Raw genomic sequence first — 20,134 nt, forward strand, 5'->3', positions numbered from 1 at the left:
CTACCTGTCTATTTTGCATTCCAAAACCTGCAGCTTTTTTTATCTTAAAGTACAAGCAGGAATAAGCCATTTACCCCATCAAGCCTACTCCACTATTCAATTTGATCAAGTCTGATCTTTCTCAACACCGTATTCTTGCTCTCTCCCCATATCCCTTGACAACTTTTACCTCTAAACATTTATTTAGCAAATATATTCAATTGCTTGCTCTCCAAAGTCTTCTGCGTCACAGAACTCCACAGGATCGCCACTTTCAGTGTAAAATTTTCTTCTCATCACTGTCTAAAATGGCCACATATCGTGTGTCCAGGATACCTTGTTCTCAATCCCATGGCCAGGAGAAATAATGTGTCTTGCATTCAGTCTGTCCGGCCCTGCTATAATTTTTGTTTCAATGCAATCTCCTCTCATTCTAAGCTTGTGAATATATGTCCAGTCTACACAAACTCTCCTCCTACGACAAATCTGCCATCCCAGAAATCAGTCTAGTAACTAATTGTAAATAAATTTGTTTGGACATGCTATGGCACACCTCCAGGGCAGGTGGGACTTGAACCCTTACCTCTGGTCCAAAGATAGTGGTGTTACTACTGCATAACAAGCATAACAAATTAAGTTACACTGATTAGGGTTAAATGAAGGAAGGGAGGGAGCACATATGAATTATAAATCCTGGCACAGACCTACTGGGCCACATTAAACACTATGAATTAAGTGATTAATTGTGCTCCAGTTCATCATTACCACAAGAAGATTTACTAATTCAGATCCCCCATCTAAGGGAAAAAGAATTGGAAGAATTATTCCAATCATCACAGGTTTCCATGATATGTTCCAAATACTGATAACCATAATTTAACAGACAGATGTTACAAGTGGAAGCTTTTACTATTAAAGGAAGCTAAACAATAGATTTAATGGCACCATCAATTAAAATGTATGTTTTTTCTGATGTATTTATTTTCTACAATACTTCCTAAATACAGTATGCCAGTATGATCAGTATGCCAGCTGTGCATTGTGATAAGCTGTACCTGTAAAAATACTAAATTATAACTGCATGTCCTGGCATCACTACCTGGCAAGTCAAGAATTGTCTTCACAGGATGCAAGTCCCCATAGCTCTGCCATATGTTGCAAGTACATATACAATTATTATACCATACTTATAGGCCTAGTGCACAAAGTGAAACTAGTGTAGGTAGCAGCACATTTTTGGTGGTGCAGACTCGATGGGCCAAAAGGCCTCTTCTACACACTTTTTTTTGTTTTTATGTTTCTATGAAGTGACTCAAGCCTTCCCCAAAGGCTTTCATTATTTTATACTCCATATTCTAAAATACCATTTTAATTTTACCTTAGGTTTTAAAACTTAACTTGGCATTCATGTAATTTTCTGCTTCCAACGATACTGTACATCTACACATGTCCAAATTTACACCGAGCGCTATACGAATAGCCAAGATTATGAATACTGATTCCATCAGCAGACTTTCCTTAATTTTCATAGAAGAGCTCTCAATCATTTCAATCTAAAATGCCTCACATTCTAAGTTTCAGCAATGGAGTAGAATATAATCAACTTGAAAAAAAATGTTGCAAACACACTCCTTTTTGCTGATATTCAGTTCACCTAAACACCATAAAAAAAGTCTTACAAAACTAACTTAATCTCAAAATGCCCGATTCTTTTATAGCCTCTTGGAACATGAAAACTCAAAATTAATTCTCCCTCACATGGTGTGACGCAAAAACCACCACAATTTTTGACTACCTCCACAATATTTTGGACTCACTAAGCTCAACAATTTCAGGCCATAATCTCGTTTATTTTTGGAGAAGTGGTGCTAATGATGACTCTTTCTCCATTTACACCCCCTCTCAACACATCCTTAACATTCTTTACGTGTCCCATGACCTCATCATCATCTTGCACCCCTCATGTTATCACGGACATTCCCTTTTGTTCCTTCCTCCCCAGTTCAAAGTGTTACATCTCAGGTTATGACAAAAGATAAATCACCTACTTTTACTCTCTGCAAAGGTGTTTCCAGACCTGTATCCAACTGTGGACAAATTCACTAATGACAACATTTGGTAGAGACAGTAACACTTCTTTCATCAGGGATAAAAAATTCAACATTACAATAAGACCATGAGACCATAAGACATACGAGTGAAAGCAAGGCCATTCGGCTCACCGGGTCCACTCCACCATTTAATTATGGCTGATGGGTGTTTCAATTCCACTTACCAACACTCTCCCCGTAGCCCTTGATTCCTTGCAAGATCAAGAATTTATCAATTTCTGCGTTGAAGACACCCAACGTCCTGGCCTCCACTGCACTCCGAGGCAATGAATCCCATGGGCCCACCACTCTGGCTGAAGAAACTGACCCCCTCTAAGTTTAAAGCTGTGTCCACGGGTCCTAATCTCCCCGCCTAACGGAAATAACCTGCCAGAGTCCACCCTTTCTAAGCCATGCATTATCTTGTAAGTTTCTATTAGATCTCCCCCAACCCTCTAAATTCTAATGAATACAATCACAAGACCTTCAGCCAATCATCATACATTAGGCCTACCATTCCAGGGATCATCAGTGTAAATCTCCGCTGGACACGCTCTAGTGCCAGTATGTCCTTCCTGAGGTGTGGGGCCCAACATTGGACACAGTATTCTAAATGGGGCCTAACTACAGCTTTATGAAGTCTCAGAAACACATCACTTCTTTTATTCTCCAACCCTCTTGAGAGAAATGACAACATTATATTTGCTTTCTGAATCATTGACTCAGCCTGCAAATCAACCTTTAGAGAATCCTGGACTAGCACTCCCATATCCCTTTGTACTTTGGCTTTAATGAATTTTCTCACCATTTATAATAGTCCATGCCTGCATTCTTTTTTCCAAAGTGCAAGGCCTCATACTTGCTCATAGTGAAGTCCATCAACTATTTCCTGGACCACTCTCCTAAACTGTCTCAATCTTTCTGCAGCCTCCCCACCTCCTCAATACTACCTGCCTGTCTGGCTAACTTGTATCATCGGCGAACATTGCCAGAATGCCCCCAGTCCCTTCATCCAGATCATTTATAAATAAAGTGAACAGCTGCGGTCCCAACACTGAACCCTGCGGGACTCCACTTGTCAACAGCTGCCATTCCAAAAAAGAACCTTTTATCTCTTCTGTCAGACAGCCAACCCCAATCCATGGCAGTAGCTCACCTCAAACATCATGGGCCCTCACCTCATCAAAGGCCTTTTGAAAGTCTAAATAGATTACCTCCACTGGGTCTCCCTGGTCTAACCTACTTGTTAGCTCTTCAATGAATTCTAACAGGTTTGTCAGGCACAACCTCCCCTTACTAAATCCATGCTGACTTATTCTAATCTGAACATGAATTTAGAAATCTCATCCTTAACAATGGATTCGAGAATTTTACCTACAACACAGGTTAGGCTAATCGACCTATAATTTTCCTTCTTTTGTCTTGATCCTTTTTGAACAAGGGGGTTACAACAGCTATTTTCCAATCATCTGGCACTTTCCCAGACTACAGTGATTTCTGAAAGATTACAACCAACGTCTCTGCTATTTCTTCAGCCACCTCTCGCAGAATTCTAGGATGCAGCCCATCCGGGCCAGATGTAGTATCAAGTTTTAGATGTTTTTGCTTTTTTAGTACTTTCTCTTTTGTATGGCTACTATACGCAATTCAGCCCCCTGACCCTCGTTAAATTGTTGGAATATTGCTTATGTCTTCCACTGTGAAGACTTACACAAAGTAAGCAAGTTCTTCAGCTATTTTCTTATCTCCCAGCAATAGCCTTCCAGCATCAATTGAGTGGCACAATGTCTACTTTTGCCTCTCATTTGTTTCTTATGTATTGAAATAAACTTTTACTATCATTTCTAATATTACTGGCTAGCTTACCTTCATATTTGTTCCTCTCCTTCCTTATTTTTCTTTGTTAACCTCTGTTTTTGTAGTCTTTCAAATTTTCTGATTTCCCAGTGCTCTTGGCCACTTTATAGGCTTTCTCTTTTTCTTTGATACGTTCCCTGACATCCTTTGTAAGCCATTCTGCCTAACCTCTGCCCAAATAATCTTTTTTTTCCTCTTTGGAATGAACCTCTGTACTGTGTCCTTAATTACACCCAGAAACTCCTGCCATTGTTGTTCTATCGTCCCCGCTAGGCTCCGTTCCTGCTCGATTTTTGTCAGTTCCTCTCTCATGCTCCTGTAATTACCTTTATTTAAATGTAACACCATTACAGCCGATTTTGCCTTCTCTCTTTCAAACCGCAGACGGAATTCTACCATATTATGATCGCTGCCTCCGAAGTGTTCATTGACTTTAACATATTTTATAAAGTCTGGCTCATGACGTAGGAAGTCCAGAATAGCCTGCTCTCTTGTGGACTCCATCACAAGCTGTTCCAAAAAGTCATCCTATAAACATTCCATGAATTTCCTTTCTTTGGATCCACTAGCAACATTATTCACCCAGATCTTCTGCATGTTGAAGACCCCATGATCACCGTGACCCATCTATTTCCGGTACACCTTGCATCCCTGGTCTGACCACTGCTTTTTTTTTTGGTGGGGGTGGGGGGGGGGGGGTTTAATACATCATGGTCTTTTTTCCTTTGTGGTTCCTCAACTCCACCCACATAGACTCCACATCATCTGACCCCATGTCATTCAGTGCCATAGATTTAATCTCATTCTTAAGTAATAAGGCAACCCCTCTGCCTGTCTCCTTGTCTTTTCAATAAGTTGTAAATCCTTGGATGCTTAACTGCCAGTCCGGAATCCCTTGCAACCACGTCTCTGATGCGTACCACATCATAATCATTCACAATGACTTGTGCCATTAATTCATCTGCTTTGTTACGAATACTACGAGTATTTAGATAAAACGTCTTAATGCTAGTTTTCTTCTCCTCATGATTTCCAACATCTCTGGCAATATGTCCTAAGTTATCATTCCTTTTTGCTTCATTCTTAGCCTGCCTTGAACTTAAACCCTGCACACATGCTAACCTGATCTTTCTACTTGACTTCGCACTCCCTGTTGCTTTCCCTTTCACTTCCCCCGATTCACTAGTGTAAAATCTTACTAACCACCCTATTTATCTTTTTGCCAGAACACTGGTTCCAAGTTGGCACGGTCTCCACCTGAACCAATCAGTACAGATCCCTCTGGTTCCAAAGCTGATGCCAATTTCCATGAAATGGAAATCCTCTTTTCCACACCAATATCTTAACCACATGTTTACTTCGGTATTTTCTTATCCCTATGCCAATTAGCACATGGCTCAGGCAGAAATGCAGAGATTTTGGCCCTTGAGGACCGGTTCTTCAATTTCCTTCCTAATGCTTGAAAATCCCCAAACAGGTCGTCCTTCCTAGCCTTTGTTAGTGCCGACGTAGACCACAACAACTGGATTCTCCCCCTCCAATGTCCTTTCAAGCCGGTCGGAGATGTCCTGCACCCTGGCACTGGGCAGGCAACACACCATGTAGGACTCCCAATCCATGTTACAAAGGATACTCTGCCCCCCTTAATTGTAGAATCCCTGATAACTTGTCTTTTTGCTCCACCCCTCCTGAATGGCCTTCTGCACCACGGTGCCATGGTCAGCTGGCCAGAGCCCTTTACCACATCCACACAGGGAGCAAAAATCTCATACCTGTTGGTCAAGGTCAAGGGTTGAGGCTCCTCCATTCCAAAACTCAGAATTCCCCTACCTGCCTCACTTACAGTCACACCCTGTTGTCGCTGATCATTAACTATGTTTGAATTACTTAGTCTACCGGATGTGACTGCCTCCTGAAACAAAGCATCCAGGTAACTTTCTCCCTCCCGGATGTGCCGCAGTGTTTGAAGCTCAGAATCCAGATCATCAATTCTGATCCGCAGTTCTTCTGGCAGATAAAGATTTCTTAAGACGGGAAATGGAGAGTTATTACTCAGATTTAATATAAACAACATACATGTAACAGAGTTTCCAGCTGGCTGGTACTGCAAACGATGCTGATCTGCCTCAGGCTCTTCTGGTTCAACTTGGGTTGGTAGGGCTCCAGTAAGGGCAGAAGGAAGTGCTGTGGCAGGTAACTGGGAAGGATGTCCCCCTCCAGTTTGAGAGATACTGGCTCCTTGTTGAGTTTTCTGGTGCTGCAACTGATCATGCTTCTTCTGCTGTTCCTCTAACTTTTCTTGTTTCTCTCTAACCAACTGACGTTGTTCTCGTTTCCTTTTGATCAGAGATACACGATCTTTAATGGCTTTAGCCATGGTCTTATGATCTCCTTCAGATACAAATCCAGATTCCACCTGAATAAAAAATAATACTAAGTCAAAAATGCATCATATTTTCCATTTAGAGCAAATCAAGATAGTAAACCCTGAAGATTGAGAATAATGTTGTCTTTGGTACATTTCTTTCATGCAGATTATTTGTCTTGCAAAAAAATGGCATGTGGGTGAAAACATTTCACTTTGTTACCATAGAGTCATAGAGATGAACAGCATAGAAACAGACACGGTTGAAAAATGAGAAGTACACATTGCTGTTTCCACAGTATCGAATTCTTGCATATGCTGTAGCCCACAAATGTGGTTGGGACTCAAATTCTAACATAGAAAATAGGTTTGCAAAAGTACAATAACCTACCATTTCCTGAGCCACATCCTCCGGAACATCTCTTTCCAAGTCAAATGAGAATTCTATGGCTTCATTATCCTTATACTTTCCTTTAAGTTTCTTAATATCTTCAATTCGCAGCCAAAGCTTAATTGCAAGCTTTTCTCCATCATCTTCTTCTGCCAACTCTACACGAACACCAGTATCTTCCTGAAAGAACGCATGGCTCAACAGATCCTTAATTGCATACCTAAACCAAATTCAAACAAAGTATGAACAAAGTTGTTATTGTACTCATTAAATCTAATATTGATGTTGGGGCACTGGAACTCTGCTTAATTGAAACAGCCAGAATCAAGTAGTTCTGAAGAGTCAGATCCGATTCAGGACATTAACTCCATTTCTCTCTCCACAGATGCTGCCAGACCTGTTGAGCTTCTCCAGCAATTGCTGTTTCTACTTCAACATTGCATATTAGGTACATCTCAACCTGACATTAAGTAAAACTCTTTCTAATCACATGCCTCATTTCCAACTGCAGAATAGGAGGTTTTTTCCCCTGGAGTAATTACATTGATTTCCAATACCAATGACCCTGTTATCTCTTAAAAGATTTTGTCAATCAGGAACAGAAATGGACTATTCTCCGATCTAGTTCTCTGTTCATGGCCCCAAGAGTCAGCAAACTAATGGGATGTCAAAATAACTGACATCTCAGAAAGCTAACTTTTTATACAATTGCCAGATTCAGATTTTAATTCCCACATCATTTTAAAAGCAATCACAGATATTCACCGTTCATCTTTATTCTGGCGAATACATCCTTCAATTATTTCTTTAACTTCAGGGATTGCGACCTTGTCAAAGCTAGCTGGTTTCACACCCTAAGGAGCAAAGAGAATTAAATGTTGAAACAAAAGATAAAAATCTGAAATTAAGATGGTAAATGTTTGGAATATACACAAGATTAAGTCAGCACTGAAAACAGAAATATAGATTAATTTTTGGGTACAAACCTTCATTGCAACTGACTTAATCCCAAATATTAACCTGCTATCAATGTTAACTTTATCCAATGTGGACTATCAATTTTTTTTTAAAACCAAAAAATGTCCTTCAGTTGGATAATTACAAAGCTAGCTCCTCAATCTTTGTATGCAAAATATGTCAAATTGTCAGTAAAAATAATAGCAATAATGCTAAGTCAAACTGTCAGCAAGAATGAAGATAATAACAAAGGCAATATGTGTTTTTTGAAGTTTATTTGCAGTTCAGTAATGAAAGTGGGTACTAGAATTCTATGAAAACAAGTGGAGGATAACCAGCATTACATATTTATTCAAAAAACAAGTGATAATAATAGTTATCAATGAAGTTACATAACTTCTGCAGGAGATAAACTGCACCTCAGAGGAAATGAGTGAACATTTGAGGATCCTGCTCAAAGTTTAGCATCAATGCATGTAACTTGCAGAACATATTAGGAGACCTGGCTGATAGGGAATGAATACAGTACAGCACAGATCCATCCATGCAAGCAAGTTATATTCCGTGATAATTTTCTGTAATGCAATAAGATAAACATCTGTACCTGTGCGTTAAAGCATACAGTTCTGTTTTTCAATTAACAAGATAGTGTTGCATGAATAGTTTTATAATACATTCCTGTATGTCTCATTAGAAAAGTCTATTAAACCCTGATTATATAACGAAATACCCCAGAGATTCAAAACCAGCCAAGAGATGGCTATTCAAAGTTAGTGCAAAGGACATACATGCACAAACAACAGATGACCATAACTCTCACTCTAGCAACAAAGATTCTAACCGTGGCAATTTTCTAAGTTGCATGAATGGGTTTGTTCCACCAGACTTGTGCTTAAAAGTTCTATGAGAAACAAATGAACATTTCTGGTTGCCTCATTAAAGAAGGGTTTTCAGCGAGAGACCACCATCTAGCCATCTTATCAGCATTAATATCAAATTGGAGGTCCCTTTTATCATCTTTGCTGCCTTTTGCTCATTACTTAGCTGCATTATTCTTGAAGTAGTCATAAAACTACATCCTTTACTTTCTGAAGAGAAAATTTCAATCTTTCAACTGGTTAGAACTGGACTGAAACAAACAATGTGCTTTACAAAACAGGGACACCTTCCAAGGTAGAACTGAGAAAACAAACATGTCGCCTTTAGGCTGTAACAGAAACATAAATCCAAACTCCATATGCAAAGAGAAGGATTGACTCACCACCCCAACTTATCTCAAAGAACCATAGCTTAAACTCTGGATGAAGCAAAGTTCCTTGTAAAAATGGATTACCAACATTCCAGACCAATGGACATTTCTCCAGTAATTTCGATGTTTGTTTTACATTTACGTTCTTCCCTAAATATAGAACAAAACTACATGGGCTAATGAGTTGTGGTCTCACGAATGCCCTGCATTATTGAACACATACTTTAGTGTTTAGTCCCTCTCGTAATAAAAGGATAGTATTCCATTAGACTATTTAATTATTGCTGTACCTGCAGAAAGCAGAGTTAATCTTCTGATTAAAAATGTTAACACTGCTCTTTCTTTCAGAGATACTGCCAGATCTAAGTTTTTCTAGCAATTTCTATTTTCATTTGAGATCTTCAGCACGTGCAGTTCTTCGTTGAAAAGTGTGTCTATGTCACACCAGTATTTCCAAATTAGCCGTGTATGATAATACGAAAAACAACTTTACATATAATGCGCTAATGATCACAAAGATACTGGTAATGTGTGTCAAGTTGATCTTCATATAAAAACTTTCTATGTTATTGCTCAAGGGTGGCCGGTTGAAAATGCTGGCTTGGATTGATGTCATTGGTCCTTTAATATAACTGATGTGGACATTTATTTTTTGACAGGTGCTATATGCCCTAAGAATGAAAAAGGTAAAGGACTTTCAGTTTCACCTCTTCAGATTTTTTCAATGTTTTCAAAGGATTCTAATCTTGACAGGCTGGGACGTTTTTCACTGGAGCGTAGGAGGTTGAGCCGTGACCTGAAAGTTTATAAGATAATAAGAGGTAGACAGAGAATTAATGGTGGTTGCCTTTTCCCTTTGATAGGGAATTTCAAGACTAGAAGCACATTTTAAGATGACAGGAGAGAGATTTTAAAAAAGACAAGAGGTAATTATTTGTAAAACAGAGTGTGGTTCGCATGTGGAATGAACTTCCTGAGGAAGTGGTGGAAGCAGATATAATTACAGCATTTTAAAGACATTTAGATGGATACATGAATAGGAAAGTTTGGAGGAATATGGACCAGGACCAGCCAGGTGGAACTAATTTAGTTTGGGATTATGGTCGGCATGAACTGGTTGGGCCGAAGGGTTTGTTTCCATGCTGTACGACGAAATGATTGTTAACGCAAAGTATGACAACTACATTATGAATTCTCAGTGTAAATGACAATGTACTTATTCCACATGCCATATATTTTATATGTGGAGAAAAATGCACAACACTGGAATGTTACCTCACAATGTGAAGAGGCCTTTGGAATTAAGGTATGCTTACCTTAAGGATAACTATTAATTACTTCCAACAACTAAAGTCAGCAATGTGTTTATTTTGATGAATATCAGCACCATTGCCAATCAAGCAAAGTCACAAAGGACAATCACATCTGCTCCAATCAGAAACCAGCACCTAAATATCCAAACTTCATTTTTCAGCATCATGATAATGACTGTCTAATAATATTGGAGCTAAATGCATTACCTGATTGAAAAATATCAAAGGTAATCGTACCTCAATTAGATAACTCAACAGATTTCTCCAGTTGTGAAATATAGACAGAATTTCTTCCTTATGTCGAAGACAACAAATGCTAAACGAGGTTTTTATGGTTCAGAGTATACTCAGACACTAACACAGCAAGTTCAGAGGTGTTCCATGCTATCGATGAGTATGTTTCAAGAACAGCCTGGATTAGAAATGCACAGTTGGTCTTGGATGGGGCTGGGGAAAAAAAGGTAGTGATCAACAGGAGCTTCCCTTAGCCTTGTTTAACCTGATGCCATGAGACTTCATGATACCCATTGAGGACACAAAGGACAACTCTCTCCTGACTGTAGACCACTGTCCTGCCACATTTAATGGATCTGTCCTGCCAGTGAGACAGGACATACCCGGATGTGGCAACTATGGTATCTAGAACATTGCCTGCAAAACATGATTCCTTCAGATTAATTGTGTCATTCTAGTTGCTCAACTAGTCTGAGGACACCTCTCCTAATGCTGGCACAAGCCCTCTAGAAATTAGTGAGCATAACTTTACAGAGCTGACGTGGGTACCATAATCACTTCTGGTGTTTGGTTGATATCAGACTGTTCAATTTGTTTCACTCCTTTTATTTAATTTCTGTTACAGACATGAAGAGTGAAGCTGAAGTAAATGCAGGAAGTGCATAAAACCTCCTTGTAAACAGCAATGAAGCATTTAAAATTAAAATTCAAGTTTTGCATTAGCGCCACGCTTACCACAGACTGCTTTCCAATCCCGACCTATCTCCTATAATAAATTTCAAATACAAATGGACAGAAACCCTATGACTTCACAATTTCACAACAAAAATAAGGAACTTAAATAAGCTGATTGAACAAGTCACTTTTTAGTTGATGAGTACACAAGTCACTGTAACTTATACCAATATATTCAACAGTGGAGTGCCTTTTATTGAAATGTAATGCCTGCCCACAAATAATATAACATTAGAGATAATCTATTAATGATGCCCAATACATGAATGTGATATTATATTAATGTCATATCACACTTTAGTAAGAATCTCTATTTACAATACAAGAGGGCGGGGGAAATACATGCAAATGTTGATCAAGTAAATATACACTGTTTGGAGACAAAGTTTAAAACATGATGTGATTTTTCTATTTAGAAGAAATCTTTTTAAAAGACACTTTTAATCTGGTGCTACCACATAACACAGCTGCATCAGCAAAGTGACCTTTATGATCATAAACATTCAATGACTTATGCCACATTTCTAATAAGCAGGATTCAGTGCCATTACAAAAGATTTGCAGTTTCCAGCTTTGGAATCAAATGTCGCACAATATAGTAGAGGATATTGTAGTTTATAAAACATAAGAACTAAGAGGAGTAGGCCATCGGCCCTTCAAGCTTGCTCTGCCATTCAATAAGATCATGGCTGACCTTTTCGTGGATTCAGGTCCACGTACCCGCCCACCTCACCATATCCCTTAATTCTTTTATTGTTCAAACAAAATCTGAGCTTTAAAAACGCTTACTGAATTATCAACTACTTCAAATGGACAAAGAATTCCACAGATTCACAACCTTCTCAATTGAGAAGAAACTTCTTCTCAATTCAGTGCTAAATTTGCTCCCCTAATTTTGAGGCTATGCCCTCTTGTCCTAGTTTCACCTGCCAGTGGAAACATGCTCTCTACTGCTATCTTATAAAATTATGAAGGGAATAGATGTGTTTCTATAAGATCCCCCCCCCATTCTTCTAAATTCCATTGAATATAATCCCAATCCACTCAGTAGGAATCAATTTACTTCCCACTTGTTGTCATACATTTTTCCTTTCAACGTCATACTTCAATTTCATATTAATTAGTTATTTTAAAATGTTTCAGAAACCAAAGTAGCAGTGCTTAGATCGCAAGTTTCACAAAAGTACAGGCTAAAGAAGTGAAAAGGAAAAGGACATTGAACATATGAAGCATCTTCTGAAGAGTTTGTCAAGCAATTTTAATCGAGTACTTGTGAGGTATGGTCAGTGTGGTAACGTAGGGAAATGCAGCCGTCAATTTGATACGTAGCAAGATTCGACAAATAAGATCGACAATTTTCAAGTGAAACTAGCAATTTTATCTAGTCTTTCTGATTAAGGTGGTGATATTGCTATCACTTCAATGGGAACAAGAATTAAGCACCTACATGGTATTAGTACAAAGGTTCAATTACAAATTCACAGACAGACAGTCGTTGCATCATTACATCTGAGGAAGACGACTTTCTGTCCATCAAGTCCATCTTAACTGTGCAACAATTCAGGTGGCCCCATTTCCCACTCCATTTCTGTAACCTGCAAGTTTATTTCCTTCAAGTATCCATCCAATTTCTGTTACTAAGAGTCTCAAATTCCATACACTTGCAGACACAGAGTTCCAGGTTATTACCTACAAGTACATAAAAAGGTTTCTTCATATCCCTCCTGGATCTCTTGCATCAAACTGGATTATTATGTGCCCTGATCCCTGTACAAATCAGTTAATGGGAACAGCTTTGCCTGGTTATCTTGTAAAACCTGTTCTTAATCTTGTATAACTTTATGAAATCATCCTTTAATCTCTTGCGCCAAGAAGAAAAACCCAGCTTTTCCAATCTAACCTTTTCGATACAATCTTGACTCCATCACCAATCTAGTAAACCTTCTCTGGACCCTTTCAGGGACATAGAGATCCTTCCCAAAGTGTGGTGAGGAAATTAACACAAGTGGACACATGTATTTGTGGTCTAACCAGATCTTTTATAAAAAAGATTCAACATAACTTCCATGCTTTTGTTCTCAATACGTCTATTTATGAAGCCCAAAATCCTGTATACTTTATAAGCTACTCTCCCAATGTCATTCCATCTTCCTGTTCACGTTAATCAGAATCCCTCTGATCCTGTATGTGTTTTAGAACAGTGTAGTGAAGTCTATATTGTCTCTATGTATCCTTGGTGCCAAATTTAGTAAAGTAGAGTATTTACGATCAAAAAAATTTGTTCAAAAAGGTTTTATAGTCAACTGCTCAATTGAAAAATCTTGTATATTTGCAACTGACATAAATATTGCTCTTCATGCTACAAGTGGTCTGAAGCCTTAAAATAGCAATCTCTAGAAAGCAGTTGGTAAAAAAATAGATTTTTCCATGTTGCAATTTGCAACTATTGATCTTTATTCATGCATGTATTGTTGCTTGCATTCAAAGCATCTGACTGAATCCTACCTTCCAAAAAAGTGATGTTGGTCAGTTACAGGCTAATGGAAAGATCATCTGCACAAGTTAAAGACAACTGCTTATCCCCAATTTGCACAGGTTCAGCTCCAGAATAGCTGAGCAAAGGACAGAATGATTACCTTATCCAAGCAAAGACACCACTAAAAGAAGCATATCTAGTGAATTTTAACGGCTATCCCTCCTCCTGAATTTCAGCTCTGTACTCCGGTTAAAATCACTGAATGAAAGTGTAACATTCAATATTCTTGATTTTTCTGACCAAAAGAGTCCTGGCAAACTCTTCTACGAAGTTTGTTCTCAGAGTTATTACCATACTAGAGAGAAAAAAAGAGTCTTGCATGACCCTCACAAGACAGTATCTATTATTCATCCTGGTCACCCTGATGGCTTCAATTTTAAGATTCTCATCCTAGTTTTCAAATCCATACACAAGCGCTAATCTTCTCCAATCCTGCCACATCACACTGTGCCCACCCAAAGATATCAAGAAACCTGGCCTCTTAAAATCTCCAATCTTAAACTATTCATGACTGTAGCATTCACTGCCGGGGGCAAAGAGCAGAGTTCTCGTCACAAAACTTCCTACCACTCTTTCTCCTTTCAGATACCCTTTAAAGCTTACTCCTTTGACCAAGGTTTTGGTCATTTAGATTAGATTTAGATTTAGATTACTTACAGTGTGGAAACAGGCCCTTCGGCCCAACAAGTCCACACCGCCCCGCCGAAGCGCAACCCACCCATACCCCTACCCCTACATCTACCCCTTACCTAACACTACGGGCAATTTATCATGGCCAATTCACCTAACCTGCACATCTTTGGACTGTGGGAGGAAACCGGAGCACCCGGAGGAAACCCACGCAGACACGGGGAGATTGTGCAAACTCCACACAGTCAGTCGCCTGAGGCAGGAATTGAACCCAGGTCTCTGGCGCTGTGAGGCAGCAGTGCTAACCACTGTGCCACCGTGCCTGCCCTACAGGTATATCAACTGCCTGGGTATCAGATTTTGTCCAGTAGTACTTGTGAAGAGCAAGTACTAAAAGCAATATATTGTTCTTGTTAAGGGCCAACCATAGTGTGAGATAGAAGTTTCAAATTAAGCAAAGGAAAATCCTACCCTTGGGTAATTAGGAAATAGTTTTTTTTACACAAGTCATTGTGACCATGACTTTTTTTTCTCTAGTACTACTCCATAAATTACCTTTTCAATTAATTCAACGTGTACTTCAATACAGTAAGATCAGAGTTTTCAAACTAGGTTCTACTTTAGATCTGCCATGACTGTACTAATTATACCTTAAGTAATCACATCTTAACTCTACAAGTCGCTTTCGAACACCAACTGTCAATACTACTGAGACAAGGCTCAATAGGCCTACATTTTACCACTCTCGGAAATATACAACACCCAAATATACAAGAATCAAATATCACTAGGGTCAATCATATCTCTAACCACTTTCTCCGGTTAGATCCTGATCAAAAAGGGAGACATGTTACTTGAGCAATGGAATAGCTCAACATGCAGAAATAAAAACTGAAAATAGCAAATGAATCTACTAGTTACTCACCTCACTAGATCAGGTTTTTAACAAGGCATTGAAGGAGAGACAGTCTTTCAAAGTGGACTTCTCTGAAGTTAGATCAAAGAAGTTTTACTCCCCAAAGTAAACACTGGAGAATTTAAAGCAATATTAAAACTCTCATTCTGATTCAAATTAAATGTTTAGTTAGAAAAAGCAGTAAGAGTATTTGATTGTTGCAAACAAGGCTGTCTCAAATGCATTGCCCTCATTTTATTAAAAATGACACCTTTTTCACCTGAAAACGTTTTTTTTTAATCAAAAGCAGGCCTATTAAACACTTCAATATTTCAGAATCCCACGTTCTTCCTCCACGATTCTCTGCAGTAGTAGGTGGATAGAATAGGAATATCAATGAAGCTTTTCAACAATACTATCATTCAGAGTTAACCATAAAACATTCATTGGTACAAACATCAGCTTTTCTCTAAAAATTAAGGGCAAATTGTGAATTCTCAACCTACCTTAAATGACAAATAATTTTTAGTTTTCAGCATTTGTTTTACTAATGATAAAAGTTCGATAAACTTAAACATTCAACATGCCAATTATAAAAACAGCACTGTAAACAAACTTCATGAATGTAGCTATCACTCACCTCATCAACATGGATAAGATCATTTTGATAGGAGCAGCAACAACAGTGGGAATTAATAATAAAAAACACTGGGGATCTCCCTCTATTCTCAGAATCCATCTGAGAACTTGCAAGTAGTCTAAATGATCATAAAGAGCATTTTGACAAAAGAGACTACAGAAAAGAAATATGTAGTAAATCAATAGGCATTACATTTTCACATTGCTAATACTATGATTTTTATGCCCCTTTTGTAGTAAAGAATAAATGTAGAACTTGTCTCATCAATATACCTTTCCTTTGCAACAGCAAGCAAAACAAATACACTGCTTATCTAACCAAATGCCAAGTACTATGCTCTGCACCTCCTTTAAGGTTATTCAGTCACATGACCAAATTTAATTAGCAACTTAAATGCCCAGTGCCTCCTGCAATCTTTTAACTATACTTTAACAGAGGCAGTATCAACTTTGGAGCAGGTTATTCAAGAAAAGGTTCCTCCACGTGCATAAGGTTCTAAAAGATCGAGGAGGGAGATCGCAATCCATAATTTCTCTCCACAGTAAAAATATTAAAATAATTGAGAAGAATTTCGTTACTGGCACCTAAGTCAACATCAACAACAAATAATTATCACTGAATGGTCGTACGGCAACCAGTTTATTCTGGATTATTGCTAATACATACTTGTTTGACTTCACAATTGTAGTAAATAAATTCTGAGATAGCGAAATTTGAAAAGCATTGTGAAAACAACTATATCTCAATTTCACCTTCCAGGTTTAATGCTGCAAAACAGGAGTTCCATGCACTGAGAACAGGTCAGAGCCAACAGGACTTCTACTGAATTCAGACATTGCCATTCATCAGAGAGGAGTAAAGTTTACCTGGACACTTCGTTTTAGGAAGTGGTCAAACCCCTTAGGATGGGATTAACTAATATAGTCAGGGACAGGAGGATGCAACTACAGATGATGCAGGTATGGGCACTCAGAAGGTAGACATGCATAAGACTCAACCTTTGTAAACTGTTAAACAGATCTGAGGTTCTTGCAAGTTATAAGGATGAAAGTGTGACTACACAGTAGGTGGGCAAATGGCATGATACAGGAGACAATTTAAGAGAGTGGGAACTAATAGGAATGCAGTGATAGTAATGTAATTGCAATAGTTCTTTCCAGCCAAGAACATGAGTCCAAATGGACCATACCAGAGTTGAAGACAGTTATTCTGGGCTGGAAGAAACATTTAATGGGAGAAACAGGATCCAATTATCATGATTCACGTTGATACCAATTACACAGATACAACTAGGAAAGTGGTCCTGTTGAGGGTGTATGACCAGCTGGAGGCTAATTTGGAAGTAAAACTATATAATATTACGGAACAAGGGCTGAATTCACACGGGTAAGTTAAAATAGAAAGATGAATACATGCTTCAGATTAGTGAGGGAGAAATGGATTTTAATTCCTGCCAGTTCTAGAGTAAGTGGGGGCACTATACCATTGGAATAGCACATATCTGCTCAAGTGGTAGGTAAACTCCAAAAGTGACCAAAGTAGAGCCTTGAGCTCTGACATGTGGTTGATCCATCTTTAGGCCATGACATATTGGTAAAGAGATTTAAGCATGGCTAAGATGCAAACCATTTTGTTTAATAGTGGCAACACTGTAATGTTGATTAGAAGTAGATGAAGATTGTGAACAATTGATCAGTACACAACATCTCCAGTATAGACCTAGATTCATTCTGGTGCCAAATGAAGCTATAATCCTATAGATTCCATGCCATCTCTTTGTAGAACAATTCAGTCAGTTGCATTCCTCTAGCACATCCTGAATTATTGAACTGATGAATTAAATTTGCTAACACATACACCAATGCACATTACATTTTACTGGCTGGTGCTTCTAACTGTAACCAGCTAAAAAGTGAAGACATGTTGGTCAAGTTGGCAAGTACTAATTAAGTCATACTCAGTTAACACAAAGTTAATTTACTGTTGGTGATCAACTGACCGCATTGCCTTTGAAAGGATTTTTTTTGAGAGTTAATAGGCAACAGTCTGGAACTCTGAAGACTTCAGCGCTCAGAAATAACTTCCCAAACTACTCGAATAGCATGCGGAAATGGAACCTACTAGATTGCTCTAGAGTAAGCCAGCATACACAACATGCTGAACTGCCTCCTCTTGATTGAATACTTTCAGTTGGTTCTTGACTGGGACAATGATGCCCCTTTGGAAAAAAAAAAAATTGAACAAGAGAAGAGTAGACCATTCAGCCAGTATAGGTTGCTCTTGTCATTCAATGGATCATGGTTGATGTGACTACGGCCTCAACTCCAAATTCTTGACAAAGAAATTTACAACTAACTTGAAAGCACTTAATTCCCATCTCTAGCATTTTGGAAAGAGTTCCAAAGACACTCTGCCAAAAGAAAAAACAATTCCTCCTCATCTCCATCTTAAATGGGATAGCCCTTTTTTTAAATCTAGTCCTAATTCTAGTCTCTCCTACAATGGGGTAGAGAGTTGGAAATCAAATCTTTGTATTCTTGGCATCACAACAAATACGAAGATTTAATGAAATTACTGCAAATCCCAATTTGCCTCCAACCCACTGCTATCTAGGAAAGAAATAAATCACCAACCTTCCCCCAGTAATAGTTAAAAAAACATTTTTTTAAAACACTCTTCACTTTAACCAGACCAGTAAAAGAACAGGATTCTAATTTATGTAGATTAAACTTCATCCCTCTCAAAAATACTTCCTACCCCTAGTACACACACAAATATTGAGTTGAGAGAAGGAAAAAGAGTCAAGGGAACAGAGTTCTGTTCACCAGTCTAAAACGACCAAACTGAATGAGTTGGTTTTACAACTCTTAATTTCTTTGATGATGTTTTAGTGTTATTTGATTTTAACTGGCTTTGGGTTTATTGGCTATTTGGTTGGATGGACGTCTTTGTGGCTCTGAATCAGAAGCAAGGAGGTTTCTAGATTCTCTGGCTTACTTCCCTCAGTGAGACAAAGTTAAAGTGCAACTTGATCAGATGGTTGTTGCTATGCTGAGCTCTCCTGAACCCATATGTCCCCAAACCATAACATTTTTGATATGCACGAGTTAACTTCATTTGGTTTCCACCCCCCACCCCTGCCAAAACTGCAAGCTCCTACTTGCACTTTCCATCTTCATTTCCAGTCCATAGGCCAAATAAAATGCAGTTTTTTAAAGCAGATGGAAGCCTGCAGATACATCACTACACATTTCACTGAAAACTCGAGTGTCATTGTCATCATCAAATCAAAATTTGGTTGAAGGTAATGCGCCTCATCTGAGATTTCATCTTCCCTGTAACACATCTGATATGCTTTCCTGCACTGTTCAGTGCACTGAGTACAGGAATTAGGTGGTCATGTTGCAGCTAGATAAGATATTGGTTCGGCCACTTTTGGAATACGGTGTTCAATTCTGCTCTACCTGCTAAAGGAAGAATGTTGTGAAACTTTAAAACATTCAGAAAAGATTTACAAGAATGTTGTCAGGTATGGAAGGTTTGAGCTATAGGTAAAAACTTTTTTCCCCTGAAGCTTCGGAGGCTATGGGATAATCTTAGAGGTTTTTAAAATCATGAGGAGCATGGATAGGGTGAATAGTCAAAGTCTTTTCCCTGGGGTGGGGGAGTCCCGAACTACAGGGCATAGGTTTAGGGTGAGAGGGGAAAGATTTAAAAGTAACGTTTTCACACAGAGGGTGGTGTGTGTGCATGGAATGAACTGTCATAGGAAGTGATGGAGGCTGGTACAACTATCACATTTAAAAAGGTATCTGGATGGGTATATGAATAGGAAGTGTTTAGAGGGACATGGGCCAAATGTGGCAAATGGGACTAGATTAAATTTAGGATATCTGATCAGCATGGACGAGTTGGACCAAAGGGTCTGTTTCTATGCTCTACACCTCTATGACTCTATGATTCTATATTTCACATTAAAAAAAACAAAATAAAACCACAGATAGTCAGATAGTTTTGTTGGATAACTATCAACAGAAAAAATATTTGCATTAGCTGCTGTCTATGGAATATTTCCAAAATGGGTGGGGGTTTCTGAAGCAAGATGGTTAAGAATTCCTGATGAAAAATGCATGCAGATTTTGTTTCACAAAAAGTTGCATCATTATAATGTACTGATGACCTTCTTTCAAAAAGTAATGACTTCAGAATATGGTTGAAGTTCAGTGTAATGTGCTATTCCAACAGGTTGTTTGGAAAATAACT

General features: G+C 38.5%; 1 protein-coding gene across 8 annotated transcripts in view; it reads right to left on the reverse strand.

The window, feature by feature from the left end:
- The window catches only part of LOC140458145 (serine/threonine-protein kinase WNK1-like), a 157,853-nt gene that overhangs the window by 86,514 nt on the left and 51,205 nt on the right, over window positions 1-20,134 (reverse strand). For all 8 annotated transcript variants that reach the window (XM_072552289.1, XM_072552296.1, XM_072552297.1 and 5 more), the window contains exons 5-7: window positions 7,448-7,536; window positions 6,683-6,902; window positions 6,003-6,342 (exon numbers count right to left, since the gene is read on the reverse strand). In XM_072552289.1, the coding sequence (XP_072408390.1) occupies window positions 6,003-6,342; window positions 6,683-6,902; window positions 7,448-7,536 (649 nt within the window). The remainder of the gene's footprint in view (window positions 1-6,002; window positions 6,343-6,682; window positions 6,903-7,447; window positions 7,537-20,134) is intronic.

The sequence above is a fragment of the Chiloscyllium punctatum genome, chromosome 32 (assembly GCF_047496795.1).
Source record: "Chiloscyllium punctatum isolate Juve2018m chromosome 32, sChiPun1.3, whole genome shotgun sequence".
In the NCBI taxonomy this organism is placed as follows: domain Eukaryota; kingdom Metazoa; phylum Chordata; class Chondrichthyes; order Orectolobiformes; family Hemiscylliidae; genus Chiloscyllium; species Chiloscyllium punctatum.